This window comes from Nomascus leucogenys, chromosome 14, assembly GCF_006542625.1.
Source record: "Nomascus leucogenys isolate Asia chromosome 14, Asia_NLE_v1, whole genome shotgun sequence".
NCBI classification, from domain to species: domain Eukaryota; kingdom Metazoa; phylum Chordata; class Mammalia; order Primates; family Hylobatidae; genus Nomascus; species Nomascus leucogenys.
In genome coordinates, this window is record NC_044394.1 from 74,023,762 (window position 1) to 74,048,763 (window position 25,002).

General features: G+C 45.3%; 1 protein-coding gene across 1 annotated transcript in view; it reads right to left on the reverse strand.

The window, feature by feature from the left end:
* Positions 1 to 12,666: 12,666 nt before the first annotated feature.
* FBLN7 (fibulin 7) overlaps positions 12,667 to 25,002 on the reverse strand; it is a 48,482-nt gene continuing 36,146 nt past the window's right edge. Inside the window, exons 5-8 of the mRNA XM_003277673.3 lie at positions 19,039 to 19,176; positions 17,980 to 18,117; positions 15,527 to 15,665; positions 12,667 to 13,741 (exon numbers count right to left, since the gene is read on the reverse strand). Coding sequence (XP_003277721.1) covers positions 13,369 to 13,741; positions 15,527 to 15,665; positions 17,980 to 18,117; positions 19,039 to 19,176 — 788 coding nt within the window. The 3' untranslated portion in view covers positions 12,667 to 13,368. The remainder of the gene's footprint in view (positions 13,742 to 15,526; positions 15,666 to 17,979; positions 18,118 to 19,038; positions 19,177 to 25,002) is intronic.

Here is a 25,002-nt window from a genome sequence, read left to right on the forward strand (position 1 = left end):
TAATCCCAGTACTTTGGGAGGCCAAAGCAAGTGGATCACCTGAGCTCAGGAGTTCGAGACCAGCCTGGCCAACATGACAAAACCCCACCTCTACTAAAAATGCAAAAATTAGCCGGGTGGTGGTGCACCTGTAATCCCAGCCACTTGTGAGGCTGAGGCAGGAGAATAGCTTGAATCTGGGAGGCAGAGGTGGCAGTGAGCCGAGATTGTACGACTGCACTCCAGACTGGGGGACAGAGTGAGACTATGTCTAAAAACAAAATAAAACAAAAAACAAACAAAAAATACCATTTACGCCTTATCCATGAAACAACATAGATGGAGGTGATGTGTCCTTCTGCTCAGGTAATTCAAGAATTCCCCAGACAAAGGCAGAAATGAAGGAGAATGGCCAAGTATGTAGCTAGTGGTTCCCTATGCATAAGCCAGCTGCATACATGCCACCCCTTATGTGACATTCCCACAAACATCTGAGGTATCCTCCATGGCTCTGCACAGTTCCTCCTGAGCAAGCCATACTCCTTTTTTATTTCCAAACTTGAGAATCTTAATTAGTACTAGCCACCAATTACCTAATACACACTTCACAGCTGATCACCACACTCCAGTGGATCAGGGATTGCAGTTGAGAGCACTGGTTGCTTGAGTTGGGAGTTGATGTCTCTCAAAGACCACCAGGAACCCACATATAGTCAACAAAGTCAGGTTTACTATTTGCTGCAGCAAAAGAGATTGCATATGGGGGGTGTCTTTGTCTGTTTTCTGTTGCTATAACAGAATACCACAGACTGGGTAATTTATAAAGAAAATGTTTAGCTCATGGTTCTGGAGGCTGGGAAGTTCAAGAGCATGGAACTGGCATCTTGTGAGGCCTTCTTGCTGCATCATACCATGGTGAAGGGCATTACATGGTGAGAGGGCAACAGCAGGAGAGCCAGAGAGAGCTCACTTCTATAATAAAGCCCTTCCCTCAATAATGAACCCACTCCTATGATAGTGACATTAATCCATTTATGACCACAGAGGCCTCATTAACCCATTAATCCATTCATGAGGGCAGAGCTAACATTAATTCATTCATGAGGGCAGAGGGATTAATTTTCCAACACATGAACGTTTGGGGGCACATTCAAACCATAGCAGAGAGGAACTGAGGAACATCTTAATAGGAGGGAATTAGAGACAGACAGGGCATTTGAGACCAGAGAAAGTCATAGGATGATCCTGGAAGGGATGGGTCAGATTTTGTAAACTAGAGAGTTGCTGGAAGAGTCAGTACTCTTGTCTGGCTGTGTGAGTGAGTGGGTGTTAGGAGAGTGTATGCTTAGATGATTTGTGACATTCATGTTCTGAATGGGTGCCATTTATGGGTTAGTTCTAGAGCAGCAATGTTGAAAAGTTGTGGCTTCTGTTTCAATTCTCAGTTCTCCCTGACAGCCTTGCTGCCAATAGAGCAATTTTTCACTCTGTCACTGGAAAAGTGTAGCAAATGAGAGAAATGGACACCAGGAAATGATTCCGCCCACCCTACAACTGTCTCTCACCATGCAAAGAGGGAGAGTTGCATGCAGGGATGCTAAAAGAGAAAAGACACCCTGGGCAATTTCTCAGGTAGGGGGACCGCCTTGACCTGGGAGGCATTTCTGTGGAATTCCTGTCCATTTGTCTTTTGACTCACTTTTGATCTTGATTATAATTTTTTCCCTTCTGTTTGTCTAAGAGGAAAAGGAAATGTGGGTCATGCATCCTGGTTCTTAGGGCAGAGCCTGGCTTTAATCAGCATGCAGATGGAACCCACATAGTCCTTCACTTGCTCTGTAATGTCACCTGAAGTTAATAAAAGCAGAGATTCCAATTAGTTAGCCTGACTCACTGGTAGACTATAGTGGAGGGAGGCTTCCCTGGCTTTACTGAGGGTGTATCTTAGTGCATGCAGGTTGCTGTAATAAACTACCTTATGCTGGGTGACTAATAAACAACAAAAATTTATTTCTCACAGTTCTGGAGGTTGGAAAGTCCAGGATCAAAGTTCCAGCAGGTTTGGTGTCTGGTGAGGACCTGTTTCATGACCCATAAATGGTGCCTTTTTGCTGTGTCCTCACATGATGAAAGGTAGCAGACACACTCTCTGGGTTTCTTTTTTTTTTTTTTTTTTTTTTGAGACAGTCTCACTCTGTCACCCAGGCTGGAGTTAAGTGCTGCGGTCTCGGCTCACTGCAACCTCTGCCTCCCGGGTTCAAGCAATTCTCCTGCCTCAGCCTCCCAAGTAGCTGGGATTACAGGTGTCTACCAACACACCTGGCTAATTTTTGTATTTTTAGTAGAGACGGGGATTTCACCATGTTGGCCAGGCTGGTCTTGAACTCCTGACCTCAAGTGATCTGCCCACCTTGGCCTCCCAAAGTGCTAGGATTATAGGCATGAGCCACTGCACTCAGCCTCTGGGTTTCTTTTTTTTTTTTTTAAGGTTTGCCTACATCCATTCTATAAGGTCAATAAAAAAAAAAAAAAAAAAAAAAAAAAAAAAAAATAAGGCACTAATCCCATTTATGAGAGCTCCACCTTTATAAACTAATCACCTCCCAAAAGCCCTACTTCGTAACACCATCACCTTGGAGATGAGGTTTCAACATAGGAATTTGGGTGGTTGGGGGAGACATAAACATCCAGACCACAGAAAGGGGTAAGAGCCGAATCAGCTGCTGCAGGAATATTGTTAGAGAGGAGGGAGACAGCAGGCCTGGAAGAGGAGGTTTGGGGGAGGGAGTGTTTCTGATCCTGCAGATTCTGAGGAGAGAAGGCTTTGATTTTGTTTGCAGTTCTCCAGGCAAATCCAGGGTGGGGATTAAGAGTCCATAGCCCTTCCTATTCCTGGAGTCAATGAATCTCTTTATGAAATATGCTGATTGAGCCCCTTGTTTCATCTTTTTACTGCTGAAGTGAGTAGAATCATGTCATTACTAGTTATAAAATTAGTCCATGTCTTTTTCAGAAATAGAAAAAGAAAAAAGTCCACAATGTTTGAAAATCAGCTCCCTGAATGTCCCAATATGACTCTGCCCTCAATGCAAAATGGCTTTCCTCTCTGGCCCTAAATTTAGCTGCAATTACACTAATAATGTCATCATCTTGCTCCAAGATTATTAGCAAGGAAAAGGATGGCTGAGCCGGGATGTGGACTTGAAGTGAAGTGATTGGTTGGCAGTTGGTGGCTGTCTATGTTCCCTAGGATGGGGATGACCCCTTTCAGCAATAGGTGATTTACCCTCAGCTGGTGTTTGGAGGGGAGGTTGGGATACTAGGTGTGTTCATTTCCTAGGGCTGCCGGAACAAAATACCACAAACCAGGTGGCATTCTCTCACAGTTCTGGAGGCTACAAGTCTGAAATAAAGGTAGATACAGGGCCACACTTCCTCTGAAGGCTGCAGGGAATGATCCTTCCTTATCTTTTCCTAGCTTTTAGTGATTGCCAGCAATCTCAGCATCCCTTTGCTGTGAAAGCATGACACCAATCTCTGCTTCTGTCTTTTCTCTCTCTCTCTGCATGTTTCTCTCTCTGTCTCTCTCTCTCTCTCTCGCTCTCTCTCTCTCTCTCTGTGTGTGTGTGTGTGTGTGTGTGTGTGTGTGTGTGTGTGTGTTTCTCTTATGGACGCCAGTCACTGTATGATGACTCCATCTTAACTAATGACATCTGCAAAGACATTATTTCTAAATAACATTACATTCATAGGTACCAGGTGTTAGGACATTGACTTGGTTTGGCTGTGTCCCCATCCAAATCTCATCTTGAATTGTAGCTCCCACAATTCCCACGTGTCATGGGAGGGACCTGGTGGGAGATAATTGAATCACGGGGGCAGGTCATCCCCATGCTGTTCCTGTGATAGTGAATAAGTCTTATGAGATCCGATGGTTTTATAAAGAGGAGTTCCCCTGCACAAGTTCCCTCTTGTCTGCTGCCATGTAAGACATGCCTTTGCTTCACCTTTGCCTTCCGCTATGATTGTGAGGCCTCCGCAGCCATGCAGAGCTGTGAGTCTATTAGACCTCTTTTTCTTTATAAATTACCCAATCTTGGGTATGTCTTTATAAGCAGCATGAAAACGGACTAATACAGACATAAACATATCTTTTTGAGAGACACAGTTCAGCCTACAACACAAAGCCTATTATGCTCCTCAGGCAAGAGGCTGGGACAGAGCTAAGGCTGGCCCTGATCAGACTCTTCCATGATGCTGGGAAGGATATTCTAACCTTTGATACAGGCCATTCTAGCCTGAGTTTTGCAATTTAAGTAATCCGGCTGGACACTGTGGCTCACGCCTGTAATCCCAGCACTTTGGGAGGCTGAGGTGGGAGGATCATGTGAGCCTGAGAGGTGGAGACTGAAGTGGCATGAGAATATGCCACTGCACTCCAGCCTGGGTGACAGAGGAAAACCCTGTCTCAAAAAAAAAAAAAAAAAAAAAAAAAAAAAAGAAGAAGAAGAGGAAGAAGAAGAAGAAGAAATTAATTTTGGGGGAAGGGTAAGGCAGGTGCATGGAGTCAAATGTGTTCTATTCCTCAGTCCACAGCATAATCTCCCCATCAATGATAGAGGGATCTTGTCATTTTATTTTCTCCCTTTCTGCCCTGAGTCAATCAGGATAGTTATGCTGGAGCAACAGACAACCTTAAAATCATTGTGGCTTAAAACAACAAAGGACCATTTTTTGCTCATGCTTTTGTGCCTCATAGGTCAGCAGTTCACTGTGATCACTGAGATACCTGAGCTGACAGGGCAACCTCCACATTGAGTGGGGCCATTGGCCACATGAGAGGAGAGAGAACTCTGGGAGTCCCAGCGTCTGTGAGTTCCTTGGCCTGGAAAAGATTGGCACCATTTCTGAGCCAGCACTGGTCCCAGTGCCATGCCCTCCCACGAGGGCACAGAGTACCAGCCTATCATGGGCCCAGAGGTGGGAGAGGAGGAAGTATTAGGCCAAATTTGCTAATGTCTACCACAAATGCCAACTGTTTTGTGCCTTGTCCATCACCTTGCCCACAAGACAGGCTGGCACTGGAGCTGCCTCAGTGAGCATGCAGACAAGATGCCTGCTCTAGTGGAGCTGGGATCCCAGCAGGTCAGGTCTGTAGGGATGCTTTTGGCTGCAAACAAGAACTCCATCTGAAATCTACTTAAATCATAACCACATTATCTCACATAACAGGAAGTCCAGCATTAGCATGAGAAAGACTCCTTAGAGGGCAACGTTCTTGCGTCCTACAGCTTTCAAGCCCAGGTCTGGCACTCCCTGGGAGCTGGACAGGAATGAAGGAATGGGAGCAGTAAATTACCTTGCCACTCAGAGCCCCAGCAAGGGGCGAGGAGTGAACTCTTCCTATGATGGAGGTTTGCCTGGGTCAGGTGGACAAACAAGTCAAAAAGGCAGAGATCGTTATTTGCAGAAACACGTCTGGCCACTCAGCCAACCACAAGAAAGGAATGCAAGCTATTGCGTAAGTGCCACCACATGGCTGAGGTGAATCCTGGCGTAAGTAAGCAAGGTATATGACAGAGCACACTTTCCCCCTAAGGAATGCATCTAAAGAGCTCCCTGAGCTAAGAAACTAGATTGCTAAGATCTAATTTTTCATTAAACGTGGTCAGATTCAGAAAATCCCATCAGCTCAAATCTAATTTTCATCATCATAGTCTCTTGTTTGCAAGTCAGCTAATATTTCTGTGGTCTGGCCAATGCTGTGTTTTGTTGGAAATCCTCTTTGTGACATAGGGTGGCCTAAGTTTCTCATTAGACTTCCTCTAATAAGAACCAACCTCTCCATAAATCAAGTGCCAACTTCTCCATGAATTGGTCTTGACTCTTCCAGTGATCCCTTTACCCCAACTTCTGACCTTGGTGAATCTGCAGCACCATGCACACTGGATTTTTCACTCTGTTTCTACCATTGTTCAAAGTATACCCTTGTGACAGATGTGGAGATCTTACTTCTGAACTAGAGGGTAAGTTTTATTTTAGGCAGAAATCATTTGTTTGAAAAGAACACCCAAAAGAATGCATGCAAAGGAAGACTGAAAGGACACAGGGCTATCTGATAAAACCCACTAACTGGAAGCCAGGTTGCATGAGGCACTGGAAACCCAAACAGGAAACCAGGAGTGGCGTTTTGAAAATTGGCCCTAAAATCCTTTGAAACCTCTCAGCCCAATTCAATTTAGTAAGTACTCATTGGCCTATGTCCACCTCCCAGGACTTAGTGGCTTCTTGTGACTACTTTGACCAACAGATTATGGTGGAGGTAACAATATGTGATTGGGTCCTAAAAGGCCTCGTAGCTTCCACATTGTTCCCTGGAAGACTCATGCTAGTAACACGAACCACTGTGTTAGAAGCCCAACTACTCTGAGGCCACCTGGCTCAGAGGTGGGTTTATTGGGAGTCTGAACATGGGCCCAAGGAGAGATATGAGGAAGTCAGACTCAAATGGGTCACTTTCCACCAACCACAGCCTCAGCTTTACCAAGCTCTCCCTGCAGGGAAGGAAAGAGGAATTTTTGTGACTCTTAGCTTGTACATATGAAAATCTCTAAGCGTTTATGAGCTGCATAAATATTCCTGAATGTCTGCTGTGCCCTACACACACTGTTCTAGGTGCTAAGCCACATGGAGGCCCAAGGGTAGATGTTCCAGTTATCAGTCCTAGTCTTTAGGTCATCCCAGCCCAGGCAGACATGTGAGTGACCCTTAGGTAACCCCAGCCCCCAGGCATGGAGTCTTCCCAGCTGAGGGAAGCAAAGACATTGTGGAGCAAATAGAAACTATTCCCCTGTGCTCTCTCTGAACTACTGGCCCACCAAATCCATGGTAATTCATAATAAAATAATTGTTTTAAGCCACTAAGTGTTGAAATATTTTATGCAGCAATAATAAGCAGAACACAAAATTAAATTGTATCCTTCCAAGCCCCGTGGTCTATTGTTTCCTTTCTTCCCACATCAGCATCATTGTTCTGTTTGTAGACAAGTTGTCTTTCCCTTGTGCACATGAGCCCAATATGGCCATCCAAGGCTTTACACCACTACCTCATTCAAACACTCAGGAGAGATTCTGAGTCCTAAGGCCAAACTCCTAGGATATGGGATCCAACTGTCACTGCAGATGATTACAGTGTTCGCAACACCCAAGTGACATGGATGATATACATTTGGCCCTCCATACCCGCAGATTCTGCACAATCAACCAACTGCATATCAAAAATATTCAGAAAAAAAGGAATAAAAATAACATACGTTTTAAAATGTATAGCAACTATTTACACAGCATTTATATTTTATCAGATATTATAAGTAATCTATAGATAAATTATGCAAGAGAATATGCATAGGCTCTCTTCAAATACTATGCCATTTCTGGGTTTTTTTTTGTGTTTTTTTGTTTTTGGCTGTTTTTTTTTTTTTTTTTTTGAGACAGAGTCTCGCTCTGTCACCTAGGCTGGAGTGCAGCAGCGCTATCTCGGCTCACTGCAACCTCCACCTTCTGAGTTCAAGTGATTCTCCTGCCTCAGCCTCCAAGTAGCTGGGATTACAGGCGTATGCCACCACACCTAGCTAATTTTTATATTTTTAGTAGAGATGGAGTTTCACCATGTTGGCCAGGCTGGTCTCAAACTCCTGACCTCAGGTGATCCACTCACCTTGGCCTCCCAAAGAGCTGGGATTACAGGTGTGGCCCACCGCACCGAGCCCTATGCCATTTTTCTATCAGGGACTTGAGCATCCATGGATTTTGGTATCCATGGGGGGCCCTGGAGCCCATCCTCTGCAGATACTAAGGGATGACTGTAATTACATATATTACACATACATTTACTGTATACTGACAAACCCCTTTCACTGCTTTTGTTTTTGTAGCTCTCATCCCTATTTGTCATTACACATTTTTTCATTTTACACATCTATTGTCTGTCCCCTTGCCAAAATGTAAGCTCCATGAAGTCAGTGTCTTCAGCAATCTTATCCATTGTAACTTCAGCAAGTAGAACAGTGCCTGGAACGCAGTAGACACTCAGGAATATTCATGCAGCCCATAAACACTTAGAGATTTTCATATGTACAAGTTAAGGGTCATAAAAGTTTATCTTTCCATCCCTGCAGTGAGAGCTTGCTAAAGCTGAGGCAGTGGTTGGTGGAAAGTGAGCAACCCATTCGAGTCTGACTTCCTCTCTCCTTGCGCACATGTTCAGACTCCCAACAAACCCATCAAGTTGACTGTGACTCTGCAGTGGTATTTCATTGTTGGCTTATTTTTCTTTTTGTTTGCTAGTGTTGTAGGTATAATAATTCTTAAAAAGTGATTTTTAAAACCCATCCAGAACCCTAGCTAACTTTCTACTGCTCAAGTGCCCATGATCTATTTGGCTTGCCTCTTGTCTCTTCCTGGTGGCAGCTGACTGATACCCAGATACCCAAGTCAGGCAGGTGGGCTAGCTGTAGAATACCCCTCCACTCAGGCCTCTCTGTCCTTCCAAAGGAGGGTTTGGTGGGTGGGGCAGATCTTTGATTCAGGAACAAGAATGCTCATACATTGCTGTTGGGGGTGGAAAATAACATAATTCTTACAGAGGAAAAATTGGCCCTAAAGATACATAGGCAAAAATACAAAAAGACATATGCATATTGCTGCAATATTTTTAATAGCAAAGGGCTAGAAAGAACCCAAATGTCAATCAGGAATGACTGCTTGAATAAACAATGGTACGTTGTCATAATGGAGCATTGTACAATGGAAAACATACTACATGGTTCTATGGAGTGATAGCCAATATTTTAAGCAAAATAGAAGGGTCCAGGAAAGCGTGAAATAGCATGCTATCATTTATCATTTGTTTATATTGCTTAAATGGAAGGATAAAAGGGGAAATTTGATTACAGCAGAAGAGAAAGAGGAAATAGGGTGGAGGGAACCGGTCAGAAGATAAACTCTGAATACATTTTGTTTTGTAGATTTGACTTTGGAACCATGTAAATAGTTTACATAATTATAAAACAAAGTTAAAATTAAAAAGCAGTCTCTAAAAATTTCAGGAAAATGAAGGAGGTATAATCAGTAAATCCTGATTCTAGTTTGGAGCATGCCACAGAGAGGGGAACCATTCCAAGTAACTTTACAACAGCAAGTTGACTGTCTGTCCCTAATTGCATAAATGCTGAGGACACAAAGAATTGAAGAAAAAAAATGATTTTAACTGTTTGTAGTTATCACATTTGTGTGTTAAGGCTGGCATTGTTCTTATAAGAATTTTTTTAAATGTGTAGTTATTTTGGTGATGTTTAGAAGGAGGTTTTCAGAATGAGAGAAGGAGAGCAGATAGAGGATCAATGAAGTTATGTTAAAAATGAAAACAAGGCCAGGCGCAGTGGCTACGCTTGTAATCCCAGCACTTTGGGAGGCTGAGGCGGGCAGACCACTTGAGGACAGGAGTTTGAGACCAGCTTGGCCAACATGGCAAAACCCTGTCTCTACTGAAAATACAAAAATTAGCTGGGTGTGGTGGTGCATGCCTGTAATCCTAGCTACTCGGGAGGCTGAGGCATGAGAATCACTTGAACCCAGGAGGTGGAGGTTGCAGTGAGCCAAGATTGCACCACTGCACTCCAGCCTGGGCAACAGAGCTGGACTCTGTCTCAAAAATAAAATAAAATAAAACGAAAACACTACAAAAAATAAAAATTTGCTGGGCATAATGGCATGGACCTGTAGTCCCAGCTACTCAGAGGCTGAGGTGGAAAGATCGCTTGAGCCCAGGAATTTGAGGTTGCAGTGAGCTATGGTTGTACCATTGCAGTCCACTCTGAGTGACACAGAGAGATCCTGTCCCTATGCCAGTTCTCCCCTCTAAACAACAAAAAACCCACAGTAGTCCTGAATTAAATTGAAAGTATCAGCATGAACTCATGTAGTGTTTTATCCTAAAAAATATTAATAATACATATTTCCTAGCTCTAGCCACTAAAGCCAAGAAACTGTGATGTAAACACTACCAATGAGCACTCTGAGCACCCAGACCTTGATGTCTAATTACCATTCCCCACTAGAAGGAACCAGGCATTATTGGGGGAAAACAGCTGATTTCAGGGCAGGCGCAGAAAATATACAAGATGAAAAAGACTACTAGGGTCATGTCAAAAGGAATCAGCCACCTCAAAGCAGCTCCCAAGAACCAAAGATAGAACAATTTGAGCAAAAACAAAGACAGTAACTGTAATTACTATTAATACAGATGATAACACACATGACAATATCAGGTATGTTTCAACCATGAGTTCATAATGTACTCAAAGAAGAAAACAACTCTCACAGGGCATATTGGAAAGATGCCTGTGAACCACCTCATTTTGAAAACTGAGAAATAAAGGGAGGAAAGCCAAGAATCAATCCTACTTTTCTCATACAAACCAAATCTTAGGGTAACCAAATAACTGATGAGAGTATGTTTCTCTTTATAAAGTATGTCAGCTAATAAACAAAGAAAAAATCAATAGCACTAGAATATTAATTGCAACCCCTACAGAAGTAATGGATCTGTGCAAGCAGCGGTGCTAACATCAGAAAAGAGAGGCAACCAGATATTTTGCTCCTCCTACTGGAAGGATTTGTCATCACCAATAAAGTAGTCTTGCCTAATAAATCTAACTTGAATCTGACTAACTCTCTAGATTTATAAGAAATAGAGAAAACAGAGATGCACTCAGAAACTCATACTGTGAAACATTCTACAATATAAATGACCCTATGTTTTGTCTTCCAACAAACCTTCAGATTATTCCAATATATGCTGAAGTGTGAGACCCACTGCTACAGATTTAAAAGACTTAAAAGGCATATCAATAAATTACAGTGCATAGACCTACTGCAAGTAAACAAAAAAAAATAAGCCACTCAGAGAAATGTCAACAATGGCTGAATATTTAAAGGTATTAAGGAATTAATGTTTTAGATGTGAATGGTATTTTGATTATCCTTTTTTTAAAAGTTGTCTTTTAGAGATATATTCTAAAATATTTACAGATGAAATGATAGGATTGGATCTACTTCAAAATCATCATGAGGTGGGGTGATAGCAGATGAAAAAAGCTGGCCATGTGTTCATTGTTGAGGCTACTGATTCAGACATGGGGTTCATTATATTCTCTCTACTTTTGCATATGTTTGCAACTTTGCACGATAAAAAGTCTTAAAGCCCCTCCCTCAAATAATATGAAACTATATTACCTGGAAAGGTGTGCAAATGAATACTGGTTAACCACTAGTTACTCTTAGTACAGAGTGGAGCTCTGAAAGGACAAAAGAAAAGTTGATTCCATAGAGGAGAGTGAGGAAAGAGCATATAGAGAACAAGACACTCCACAGGGAGAAGTGCCCAGCCATCATCCACGAAAGACCCATCATCCACATCATCCACAAGAAGTGCCCAGCCATCATCGTCCACAGCCATCATCCACATCCTAAGCAGTCAGCCATTTATACTTTGGTGCTGTGGGGACCGGGGCTGGGTGCGTGATTTCATCAGTGGGAAGCAGGTTTGATGATGGCAGATCTTGGTGATGGAAATTGTTGCTTTAAACTGGGCTGTTTGGCATCAAAGTCCTATCATATACCAGTTTAGAGGGCACCTGCTCTAGTGACTCCCCAAACACTCCCCACCTTCTGGGATGTGAGAGGCTTGTCCCCCTGAACATATCATATCTCAATATATCCCACATATATCCCACATCACATCTCATCATATCTCACATATGATGTGTGTGATGTGTGGGCTGTCCCTAGCCCACAGCTGTGACATCTCCCATTCAGGAACCTGACCAAGCCCTTAGACTCTTCCGCCTGGTGTTGTGCACATGGGACTGAGTGGTGTGCAGGCTTCTGGCCCAGCATAGCTACATTTAGAAACATAAGGCTGTGGATAATGTTTTAATGAAGTCTTGTAACTTTAGTTTGCAGGTCCTTTTTCTGTTGTTAGACAGAGATCGCAGCTGAGCCCATGGGAGAAGAAAAATTTCAAAAGCAACTCTTGACTGTGTCTCAACCTTTGCCCAACAAACAGTACAAGAATAAACCATCTTAGAAACCATCTTGATGTAGGGCTTGATCACTGAACTAGTGACACACTTCTGGCTCCATCTCATACCAGGGCAAATACAAAGATTTAAATAAAATATGTGTGACGAAATCTCACCAGCAGCTTAACATGTAATTAGATAATGAAACTTTCTTACAGCTTCGCTACCTCTTAAGTTTTAGCTTGAATGATCTTCCCCACCCTACCCCACACCCCATCCTACCACACCCCACTCAGCTCTGGCCAGTGTTTTCTCTCTTTGGTCACCTGGAGGGTGTCACCCTGTAGTGAATTCATCAGAAACAAAAGGCCATGGAATCTATGACAACTCAAGCATTTTCCTAAACTCTCCACTGCCAGGTATTGTCCTTACCAATCTCCCATGTGGTCAAAACAAATTTACACCGTGGAACAGTCCCAAACATCACCTCTGTGTTCTCTGACTCATTTATTCCAGTGTATCCAACCCAGACAAGAAGAGAGCCAGCCATCCCCTCCTAGAAGGAAGTGGGCTGTCTCATGCTCAGGTAGAAGTCAGGCGGGCAGGAAGGAGCAATCACTTTTATTTTTTCAGTTATATTACCAGGTTATGTATTTGAGATATGATTTCTCAAAAGGGAAGTAACTCAGGCAGAATCCATGCTTTTAACAATGGGTCCTTGGTCTAGAAGGATCTGCGTGGGGTTTAAGGCCCTCCCGTGGCTCTCTGATGAGAAGGCAGGCAGGCATGTCACAGAGGAAAAGGCAGATAAGAACAAAGTGCTGGGTCATGGGAAGAGACTCCACTTCCTATGCCACATGCACAGAGGCATGACTAGGCCCCCACACGACTAGAACCGCTTCATTCACAGCAAGCCTGGCTAAAAAATGCAGAAGGGCTAATAGTCACCTGACACACATTGCCAGCTTTTCTCTCCCCAGCTAGTTCAAACTCACAAGGCCATTTGCACAGCATTTTGGAAGGCCACCCATCCCCTGAATGAAAAAGGTTTAAGAAAGTTAGTGCATAATCTAAGGGAAGGGCCTCAAAGCAGAAAAAAAAAAAAAGTGATGGCAGCAGTTTGAGTTTTGTGGCTGCCCTTCTGTGCTATTCCATGGGACACCGTGCAACGCTGCCCTAGAAGCCTGGGCGCACTGGTGAGAGGGCGGGAACAGGCGGCAGGGTCCACGCAGTCAGTGCCCGAAGCTGAGCCTTCGGGGAAGAGAAATGAGGTCAGATCTCCACACCCCAGTGCCCCTGTGTACCCTTAGAAGTCATAGGGGGATACAAAGATGGTGACCTTGGACACATGGTTGGCCTGGAAGGAGCGGTCCAGGTATTCCGACATGTCGACGTCCACCTCCAGCGTCTGAGGCCCCTCCAGGGTCTGCACAAGGATCAGCTCCCCAGTCTGCCGGTCTGAACGCTGCATCACAAAGTGGCCGCGGCTGTTCCCACCCACGATCCCAAACCGCAGACTGTTGGGCCCAGCTCGGCCGGGGGCAGAGGCTGTGGCCATGCGGAAGAGCGTGATGGGCGTCTTCAGGTTGGAAGGCAGAGAGAGGTAATGGAAGGAGATGGTCTTGGGCAGATGGCGGCAGGGCCTGCTGTCCATGGGGCAGGGGTTCCGCTCACACTGGCTGGAGCGGAGAGGCAAAATGGAGGCAGTCAGCCTTGGGGAGTCTCATGAAGGGCTGCTCTGACCCGGCTGCCCTCCTGCCCTCTTGCAGAGGCCACCTAGATGACCTTTCCCAGCCACGGGTCCTTCACCCAGGAGCTATGGAGCTGCAGACGAGTGAATGTAGCTGGTGTCAGGCATGGCAAAGGAAGGGCTGCTGCTTCTGTTCCTGCTCAAGGGTGCTCCCTGCCCACCTGTGTACGTGTGTATATGTGTGCACATATATTTATTTATGCTATTACTATCATTTTTACAGAAAAATGAAGCCTGGGAATATTAAATAACGATGGCAATGCTGATATTCCAACCAGGTGCCCTTTCTCCATGTGCTGCAACCTCGCTCAGTAATGGTAGGACCTCAGCAGTTAGCCAGCAACATCCTGTAATGCAGTGCTTCCCACACGGTGTACGGTGAGCTTCCTAAACACAGCAGCATGTATTTTATTTATTTATTTATTTTTAGACAGAGTCTCACTCTGTCACCCAGACTGGAGTGCAGTGGCATGATCTCGGCTCTCTGCAACCTCTGCCTCCCAGGCTCAAGTGATTCTTCTGCCTCAGCCTCCCAAGTAGCTGGGATTACAGGTGCCCACCACCACGCCCAGCTAATTTTTGTATTTTTAGTAGAGACGGGGTTTCACCATGCTGGCCAGGCTGGTCTCGAACTCCTGATCTCAAGTGATCCGCCCTCCTCAGCCTCCCAAAGTGCTCGAATTATAGGCATAAGCCACTGTGCAAGGCCATCATTCTTAAAGCAGGAAGCCCTGTTTTCCTTAATCATTTGGAAACAGGGTCTTGTGGAAATGCTTTTGATATTTCTCTATCTTGTTAAAAGACAAATGCAATCTAGTATATTTGGTGATTCTGTAGCATCATGATTATGCAGTCAACTGTCACATCCAGCTGTTGGTCGAATGCCCCAGTGGCCATAATAGACAGGTTCCCCATCCCTTCACCGAGTGACTCCATGAGGAAGGTTCTGATGTCTTCACTCTCTCTAAAAACTGCCATGCTTCAATGCCACTAACTTTCTTGCTGCTTCTAATCTGCTTTAACTCAACAGCAATTCAAATAATTAAGTTACCCTCCATGGCTGTTACTTCATTTTAAAGACAATGCTAGGGCTCTTGTGATCTCTTTTTGAGAGGAAAATGTATGTGCTTTGTGATAGTTGTAGTTATTCCCCTTAAAGGCCCATCTCCCAACTTAAAAAAAAAAGCTGTACTTGCTGTTTAAGAGTTGCAGTTACTAGATGTAGAACTTTCTAGTACTATTGGAAAAGCAGAGAGATATAATGCAGGGTGCACGGGATATGCAGTGTAACTCAAAGGAGTCTATAGTGCCTGGCTATGTGAATGCTGTCACCTCCCAAATACATGTGATCTATACCTGTCTCCTGGGCTGCTATGAGTTTATCAGGGTAATGTCACCAACAGCTTCTTCCCTTCAGTGCCTGCCCTGGCTTTGCCATCCTGGGGTGGCAGCAACCCCATCAACCTCTATGTAGTGGGGGAGCACTTAGTACATTACTCCCATGGGGAATGGGGTTCTTATCTCTCCAGAGCAGCAACGCATTAAATGCAACCACTAAGGGGAAATGGAAATTCAGAGACACCAGCCTCCCAGCCTCCTGCCTCTCATCTTTCTATGGTATAACTGTACCTTCTCCCAAGAACCTCTAGGAAGCATTCAGCCCAGCCACACTTGGAGGCCTGGGTGAGGGTGTGCATGCCCTGGAGATACTCACAATGGAGACGTCTTCACGTAGCTCACATTGCCGCTGCCCTCGGGGCACTCAGGGCTGACACACTGGAAGCTTCCACCGGTGTTGATGCACGTGGTCCCCTGGGGGCACACCGGCTGCAGGCCCACACATTCATCCACATCTGAGATACGGGACATACAATGGGTGAGAATCACCCTGACCTTCCCTCCATTGCAGACAGAACCACATGAGAGGCCCTGCAGGCCCTGTAACGTGGTGCTCCCCGCTCCTGGCACTTATTCTTAAAGCAGAAAGCCTGCCTTCCTTAACTTGTGGAATCAGGGCCCTGAGGAAATGCCAGGGAGGGCCCCTCCCTGGGATCCTGTCCTCTTTCCCTAGGGTATGACAGGTGGCAGGGATGGTGGAAAGCACCAGGTGAGTGTTACTGGTCACAATACTTCTCTCAGGCCTGCCTGCTTCTCAGCCCAAGTGCCCCATTACCCTCCATGGCTGTTGTTTTTCATATATATATATATGTGTGTGTGTGTATATATATATGTATATTGGTATATACATATATACCAATATACATATATGTATATACCTATATATGTATATACCTATATACATATATGTATATATACCATATATATACATATATGGTATATATATTACCATATACGTTATATATAATATAATATATATATAACGTATATGGTAATATATAACATAACATATATATACCATATACAGCATATATATACCATATACACTATATATATATACACACATTTTTTAAATTAGAATCTTCCAGAAAGTCTTCCTCACCAGCCTCACCCCATGTGAGTGCAGACACCTCAATATCATGATTTGTATGAGTTCTCTGCTCCCTTTGCAGACATCCAGAGAGTCTCCCCAGCTGGAGGCCATCCTTCCCAACCCCGAGCAACCCCAGGTGGGCCTTTGTGAGCACTGTTGGAGGGAGGGAGTGTGGGTGGCTATCTGGATGCCTTCTCCTGCTCCAGCCCCAGGTCACCCACTCCTCAGAGTCCTGCAGCAGGGCCCCAATGGGATGTCACCGGGGAGCCACCTCTCCCCTCACATTCGCACGTCAGCCCATGGAGGAGCCCTCTGCCTTCTCTTCTCCCATTCTCCCTTGGTGAGTCAGAGCTGTTGCCTGGAGCCAACGGGGCTCCCCTCTGTGTCCTGTTTCCATGGGGGGGAGTCCAGCTGGGGAGGTAGGCCTGTCCACCCTCCCAGTGTGAGGTATGTCTGCAGGAGCAGAACCAGTCCCCCGCAAAGGCCCACTGCAGCACGGTGGTTTAAGGGCCAAGGGTCAGGATGATCCCGCTTGGGCTTCAGGCCTGAGATGTGTGCTCTGACTCAGCTCATGTGGAGATTCACCATGTCTACATCAATTGACATCTGTATTTTCCCTAAGTGGAGGTGGGGAAACACAGGAGGCTTCCTGTTAGGCACCCAGTGTCCCTGGGACTTGTCCTGTAGTGATGATGGTGACTGTTGCGAGGGTTCTCAGCCTCTCTGTTCTACAACCAACCCACTCTGCACACATCCTTCCTGATCTCTCAAGTGCCTCCCGCCCCTGCTGCAGACATTCCTTGTCAACTTAAGACGTTCTTTCCCCCTCTGCCAGGAATCAGCCTCAGAAACCTCAACCCAGTCCTCCAGGAAGCCACTGCTGATGGACAGGATTCAGCACTGGGGTGAAACCTGAGCCAGTTATTTTCCATCTGCACCCCTGCCCCCCAACCCACTCTCTGCACCTGAGAGGCTGACTGGTTTTCAGCTGGGGTTGGCAAATGACAGTGACCCAGCCTGAGGAGTCCTGACCTGCCTGGATATGGTTCTGTTGGTGGCTGTGTCCTTGATCAGAGCCACAATCGATCAGGCTCTGATAAGCCCCCTCACTTCCTGTACCCCTCAAGCCAGGGGTAGTGATGCCGCCGACTCTTGTCCCTCCCTGGGTGCTCCCCTCCCTTGTTGTCCTCAGCTACCGTCAAACAAGGCTGGTGCTGTAGAGCCCGACCTCACTAAGACGTAAGTGCCTGTAAGGTGCTGCCCCTTTCAGAGGTGGACTTGCAGGTGGCCACACAGGGTTATGGAGTCTCATGGGTTCCTCCAGATTACATAACATGGGTGACCACCTGGCCACTCTGCCTTTAGGTCCAGCCCTAGCTGAAGGAATTGTTGAGTGGATAGAATTGACCAGACCTTGAAATAAAACACAAAACCCAGTTACTCAAATAAAGTCAGAAAAGACTAGTTGCCAAGATGGTTAAGGAACTCATTTTCCTATTTATGTAGATGATGATGTGGCCTGACCTTTGAGAAGCCCTTTGGTTGGTGGCTTTTTAAAAATCGAATGTATCTGAAACTTTGACTCTCCTAACCACCTCACTCCTGATTGTGAGGTCCTAGGGGTTCACCACAGCAGCAGGTGGCTGGTGCAGACGGCACTCTCTAGCCTCACTCACCCTCACAGCTCTTCCCGTCGGCCAGAGTTCGGTATCCGCTGGGGCAGGTGCAACGGTAAGAGCCCGGGGTGTTCACACAGGCATGCATGCAGAGCCGGGGGCGCCCCTCCTGCCCGTAGAGCTCACACTCGTTCACATCTGCAGACAGAAGTGCTCACTGTGACTCCAGGAGCCATGCAGCAGGTGTTGCTAGCTGTGACTCAGAACAGTCTTGCCTCAATTCCTAGAGGCAATGGCAGCTGCAGTTAAGTGGCTGGGCCTCGGGCAGCCACGCCCTACCCCCAGCAGAGCACGCACAAGAGGAGCAGGTGTGCTTCCCTTTCTCCTAAGCCGAGGGCCCAGAGGGCTACAAGGAGGAGTCAGAGGGAGCTGACGTCCTAGGCCCTAGAAGCAACTCTGTCTTAGGCTGAAGACACCTGGGGAGACCCTGCAGAGGCTGGCAAATCAAGCCTATTCCCAGAAAGTAGGGATGGGTTAACAGCCCCATGTTAACTCTCTTTATCTTTGGGAATGGAATAAGAGGGCCTCCTTTCTGTGCTGTAAAATGAGGCTATTAGCACCAACTGACCAGATCTCAGATTTGAACTCCTGCTTTGCATTGTTTGGGGAGAGAACTCTGGTAATCAGGGGAGCACAGCAAAACTGAGCCATCAGGAAAGCTAAGCCCAGAGGGGACCAAGGAATGAGTCCCACACCCCTACCCAGCTCCGGGCCCTCTCTGTCAGCACAGCGATTTAAGCTCCTCCTTGCCACCCGTAGATGTGATTCCAGCCAGGACGGAGGTGATGGAGGGTCTCAAGGCTCTCCTGAACCAAGCGCGTGTGGCTTGGGCATAGGCTGGACCAGGTTCTGAGGTGGGGCGAGCTCTGATTTCTATGAATTAGCTGCCTTCTAGCAATCATTAGGACAACACTTACCTATAATGCAAAGTGGCCAGGCCTTCTGCGGCCGCGCGCAGGAAGCCACCCGTGCCGGCAGGAGGGCGGTGGGTGAGAGCCCCTTCCCCGCCCCATGTCCTCCCCGTGCTGTCCCCAGTGTCCTGGCGGAGCCCGCGCCTACCCTGGCAGACGCTGTTGCCGGCGGCGCCGCTCAGGTGGAATCCGGCCTCGCAGCTGCAGTGCTGAGCCCGCTCCACCTGCGCACAGCGCGGCGCGCGGCTGAAGGCAGAGTCGCCGGCCACGCTGCCCTCGGGGGCGGCTGCGGGGAGAAGACACGCTCAGTGCCGGGCCCTGGCGCACCTGCCGTGGGCCCAGCCTTGGGTAGGGGCCGGGAGCAGAACCAAGACGGAGGCACGGCCCCTTCTCAAAGAGCTTACTCTGGAGTAGGGAAAGGAAAGACAAGTAATTAACCACAAACCCAGACGACCCGTCCAGGGCCCACCCAAAGGGGGCGCAGGACAGGAAGCGCACTCGAATAGAATGGTGCATGAAAATGCAGGCCACCAAGCTGCACCCCGAGAAGGATAGCTAGGACAAATCCACGTTTTCACTTAAAAAAAACTTGAACACCCCAAAATTCTAACAGTGATCACTAGAGTTTAAAACCATGGGCCACTGTTTTTTGTTTCTTTGTGTGTGTATTTTTTATTTTATTATTTTTAATTTTAGGTTTGAAGACCTTCAAAATGTGAAGGTTTGTTACATAGATAAACACGTGTCACAGGGGATTGTTGTACACATCACCCAGGTATTAAGCCCAGTACCCAATAGTTACCTTTTCTACTCCTCTCCCTCCTCCCCAACCCCTCAAGTAGACCCCAGTGTCTGTTGTTTCCTTCTTTGTGTTCATAAGTTGTTATCAATTAGCTCCCAGTTATAAGTGAGAACATGCAGTATTTGGTTTTCTGTTCCTATGTTAGTTTGCTAAGGATGGTAGCCTCCAGCTCCATCCATGTTTCCACAAAAGACATGATCTCATTCTTTTTTGTGGCTGCATAATATTCCATGGTGTATATGTACCACATTTTCTTTTCTTTTCCTTTCTTTTTTTTTGAGACAGAGTCTCACTCTGTTGCCCAGGCTGGAGTGCAGTGGCACGATCTCCGCTCACTGCAAGCTCTGCCTCCCGGGTTCATGCCATTCTCCTGCCTCAGCCTCCCAAGTAGCTGGGACTACAGGTGCCCGCCACCATGCCGGGCTAATTTTTTTGTATTTTTTTAGTAGAGATGGGGTTTCACCATGTTAGCCAGGATGGTCTTGATCTCCTGACCTCGTGATCTGCCCACCTAGGCCTCCCAAAGTGCTGGAATTACAGGCATGAGCCACCGCGCCCAGCCCCACGTACCACATTTTCTTTATCCAGTCTGTTATTGATGAGCATTTAGGTTGGTTCCATGTCTTTGCTATTGTGAACAGTGCTGCAACGAATATTCGAGTGCATGTGTCTTTATGGTAGAATGTTTTGTGTTGCTCTGGGTATATACCCAGTAATAGGATTGCTGGGTCAAGTGGTAGTTCTGCTTTTAGCTCTTTGAGGAATCACCATACTGCTTTCCACAATGGTTGAACTAATTTACACTCCCACCAACAGTGTTTAAGGGTTTCCTTTTCTCCACAACCTCTCCAGGATCTGTTACTTTTTGGCTTTTTAATAATAGCCATTCTGAGGGGTGTGAGATAGTATCTCACATCAGATAGTTTTGATTTGCATTTCTTTAATCATCAGCGATATGCTTGTTGGCCGGATGTAGGTTTTCTTTTGAGAAGTGTCTGTTCATGTATGTTGCCCACTTTTTAATGGGGTTGTTTGTTTTTCTCTTGTAAATTTAAGTTCCTTATAGACGCTGGATATTAGACCTTTGTCAGATGCATAGTTTGCAAATATTTTCTCCCATTCTGTAGGTTGTCTGTTTACTCCTTTGATATTTTCTTTTGCTATGCAGAAGCTCTTAAGTTTAATTAGAATCCATTTGTCAATTTTTGCTTTTGTCGTAATTGCTTTTGGTATCTTTGTCATGAAATCTTTGCCCATTCCTCTGTCAGGATGGTATTGCCTATGTTGTCTTCCAGGGTTTTTGTAGTTTTGGGTTTTACTTCTAACTCTTTAATCCATCTTGAGTTGATTTTTGTCTATGGTGTAAGAAGTGGTTCAGTTTCAGTCTTCTGCATATGGCTAGCCAGTTATCCCAGCACCATTTATTGAATAGGAGTCTTTTCCCCATTCTTGTTTTTGTCAGCTTTGTCAAAGATCAGATGGTCATAGATGTGTGGCCTTATTTCTGTGCTCTCTATTCCATTCCATTGGTCTATGTGCCTGTTTTTGTACCAGTACCATGCTGTTTTGGTCACTGTAGCCTTGTGGTATAGTTTGAAGTTGGGTAATGTGGTTCCTTTAGCTTTGTTCTTTTTGCTTAGGATTGCCTTGGGTATTCGGGATCTTTTTGGGTTCCATATGCATGTTAAAATAATTTTTCTAGTTCTGTGAAGAATGTCTTTGGTAGTTTGATAGGAATAGCATTGAATCTATAAGTTGTTTTGGGCAGTGTAGCCATTTTAATGATATTGATTCTTTGTATCCATAAGCATGGAATGTTTTTTCATTTGTCTGTGTCTTCTCTGTTTTTTTGAGCCATGTTTTGTAATCCTCATTATAGAGATCTTTCACCTCCCTGGTTAGCTGTATTCCTAGGTAGTTTATTTGTGTGTGTATGGCAATTGTGAATAGGATTGTCTTTCTGATTTGGCTCTCAGTGTGGTTGTTGGTGGTATATAGGAATGCTAGTGATTTTTCTACATTGATTTTGTATCCTGCAACTTTGCTGAAGTTGTTTATCAGCTGAAGGAACTTTTGGGCCGAGACTTTGGGATTTTCTAGATATAGAATCATGTCGTCTGCAAACAGAGATAGTTTGATTTCCTCTCTTCCTATTTGGATGCCCTTTATTTCTTTCTCTTGCCTGATTGCTCCGGCCAGGACTTCCAATACTCTTCCAATACTATGTTGAATAGAAGTGGTGAGAGAGGGCATCCCTGTCTTGTGCCAATTTTCAAGGAGAATGCTTTCAGCTTTTGCCCATTCAGTACAATGTTGGCTGTGAGTTTGTCATAGATGGCTCTTATTATTTTGAGGTCTGTTCCTTCAATACCTAGTTTGTTGAGAGTTTTTAACATGAAGAGATATTGAATTTCATCAAAAGCCTTTTTGCATCTATTGGGATAATCATGTGGTTTTGCTTTAAGTTCTGTTTATGTGATGAATCACATTTATTGATTTTTATATGTTGAATCAACCTTGTATCCCGGGGAGGAAGCCTACTTGATCATGGTGGATTAGCTTTTTGATGTGCTGCTGGATTTGGTTTGCAAGTATTTTGTTGAGGATTTTTGTATCAATGTTCATCAAGGATATTGGCCTGACGTTTCTGACGTTTTCTTTTTTTGTTGTGTCTCTGCCAGGTTTTGGTATCAAGATGACTCTGGCCTCATAGAATCAGTTGGGGAGAGGTCCCTCCTCCTCAGTTTTTTGGAATAGTTTCTGTAGGAATGGTACCAGCTCTTCTTTGTACATCTGGTAGAATTTGGCTGTGAATCCATCAGGTCCTGGGCTTTTTTGGTTGGTAGGCTATTTATCACCAATTCAATTTCAGAGCTCATTATTGGTCCGTTCATGGGCCACTGTTTTTTGTTCCTGGTTTTTTTGTTTGTTTGTTTTCTTTTTTTTCTTTTTTTTTTTTTTTTTTGGTATTTCTTGTACTCTTCTAAAGTGTTCACATTTTTGGTTTTTACCAAGAACATAAATTTCTCTTTCTCTCTCTCTTTCTTTCTTTCTTTTCCGTCTTTCTTTCTTTCCTTTCTTTCTTTCTTTCCTTTCTTTTCTTTCTTTCTTTTTTTCCAGAGTCTCCTTTCTTTCCTTTCTTTCTTTCTTTCCTTTCTTTCTTTCTCTTTCTTTCTTTCTCTTTCTTTCTTTCTTTCTTTCTTTCTTTCTTTCTTTCTTTCTTTCTTTCTTTCTCTTTCTTTCTTCTTTCTTGACAGAGTCTCGCTGTGTCACCCAGGCTGGAATGCAGTGGCATGATCTCAGTTCACTGCAACCTCTATCTCCCGCATTCAAACGATTCTCCTGCCTCAGCCTCTGAGCAGCTGGAATTACAGGCGCGTGTCACCACACCCTGCTATTTTTTTTTGTATTGTTGGTAGAGACAGGGTTTTACCATGTTGGCCAGGCTGGTCTCAAACTCCTAACCTCAAATGATCCACCCACCTCAGCCTCCCAAAGTGCTGGGATTACAGGCATGAGTCATCATGCTTGGCCAAATTATATTTCTAATCAGGGAAAAATGTTATTTTTCTGAAAGTTTTTCAAGGATTGATGGGAATCAAACACAAGTGGACAAATCCTGCATGATTCTACTTAGATGAGGTCCCTAGAGCAGTCAGACTCACAGAGACAGAAAGAAGAATGAATGGTGATTACCAGGGGCTGTGGGGAGGGCAATGGGGAGTTGTCCTGTTATGGGTACAGAAGCTCAGTTTTGCAAGACAAAAAGAATTCTGGAGCTGGATGGTGGTGATGGTCGCACAACAATGTGAACGTGATTAATGCCACTGAGCTGCACAGTTTAAAAAGATTAAACTGGTAAATTTTATGTTATATATATTTTATCATCATAAAAAATAGGGTGAATGGATTTTTAAAAAAGGAATTGGAGGGATGCCCTCCAGGGAACTGGAAAGGTGTGGACCAGCTGATGGGAAGGAAGGTGTCAGGCTGAGGGACAAGGTGAGCAAGAGCACAGATGTGTGATGGCTGTTCATGGAGACTATGAGGATAGGAGCTGGCTTCGGATATGCCTGCTTGCTTCCCCTCCTTCCCATTCCTGGGGAAGATTCTGGTCATGGGGACACTTTATAACAGGCCCCCCGGACCTGAGCAACAATTGTCTAAGGATCCTTGGGCGGGCATGGTGGCTCACACCTGTAATCCCAGCACTTTCGGAGGGCAAGGCAGGCAGATCACTCGAGGTCAGGAGTTGGAGACCAGCCTGGCCAACATGGTGAAACCCCGTCTCTACTAAAAATACAAATATTAGGCAGGAGTGGTGGCAGACACCTGTAATCCCAGCTACTCAGGAGGCTGAGGCAGGAGAATCACCTGAACTCAGGAGGCGGAGGTTGCAGTGAGCTGAGATGGTGCTACTGCACACCAGCCTGGGCAACAGAGTGAGACTCCATCTCAAAAAAAAAAAAAAAAAAAAAAAAAATTCCCGCAGTGGGAGGAAACCCTAAAGAGTGGGGTTTAGAACATTCAGTGACCAGGACTGGCATATTTAGGGCAGAAGGGAACGCATTTCTTTTTCTCTCTTGTTTGTAAACAAGGGGAGAGGCAGTGAGGTATCCAAGAAAGCCCTGTCTCTGGCCTCAGTTTCCATAGAAAGCAGTCCCAGGGACAGCAGCTGTAAGGGGCCTCTGAGCTCGGGAGGACAGCCTCATTCTGAGAAAGAGCCCAGCCAGCTGACTCAGCTGAACTGAATCAAGGCATATTAAGCAGCAAATCTCTTGGGGCACTATTTAAACCTGACCTTGGGCTGGGTCCAATGCCAGGATCATAAGTATTGATAAAGCTCTTATCCACTGGACACTGCACTAGCCCCAATGTCCCTTCCCCCCACAGATATTTCATACAGAAATAAAGACAAACAGGCATAACACACCAGACTTTTCTGGCGAAGGAATAGGACATCTTTGGGGCTGAATGAAATCTTGGTTGCAGCATGGTGCGGGAACCCCTGTCCATCCTCCACAGATTCCTTATCATTGGATTTTCTTGCCATATGCAAAACCAGGCACCACGTGACTTCTTAGACCCTCTGGGTCGAGATATGTTGAGACTCAAGATGTGAATAATAATCTCAAAACCAGTCAAATGTATAGTTATCCAGCTCTCAAAATACTTGGGCCTGCATCAATAGCTGCTAATTTTGCAGGATGTGATGGGAACACTGGAAGGAAAAGGTGGTTCTGCTGGCGGAAGAAATGCTGACCAAGCAAAGGTGGCAACAGTGAAACTTCTCGGGCCACATTCCCAATC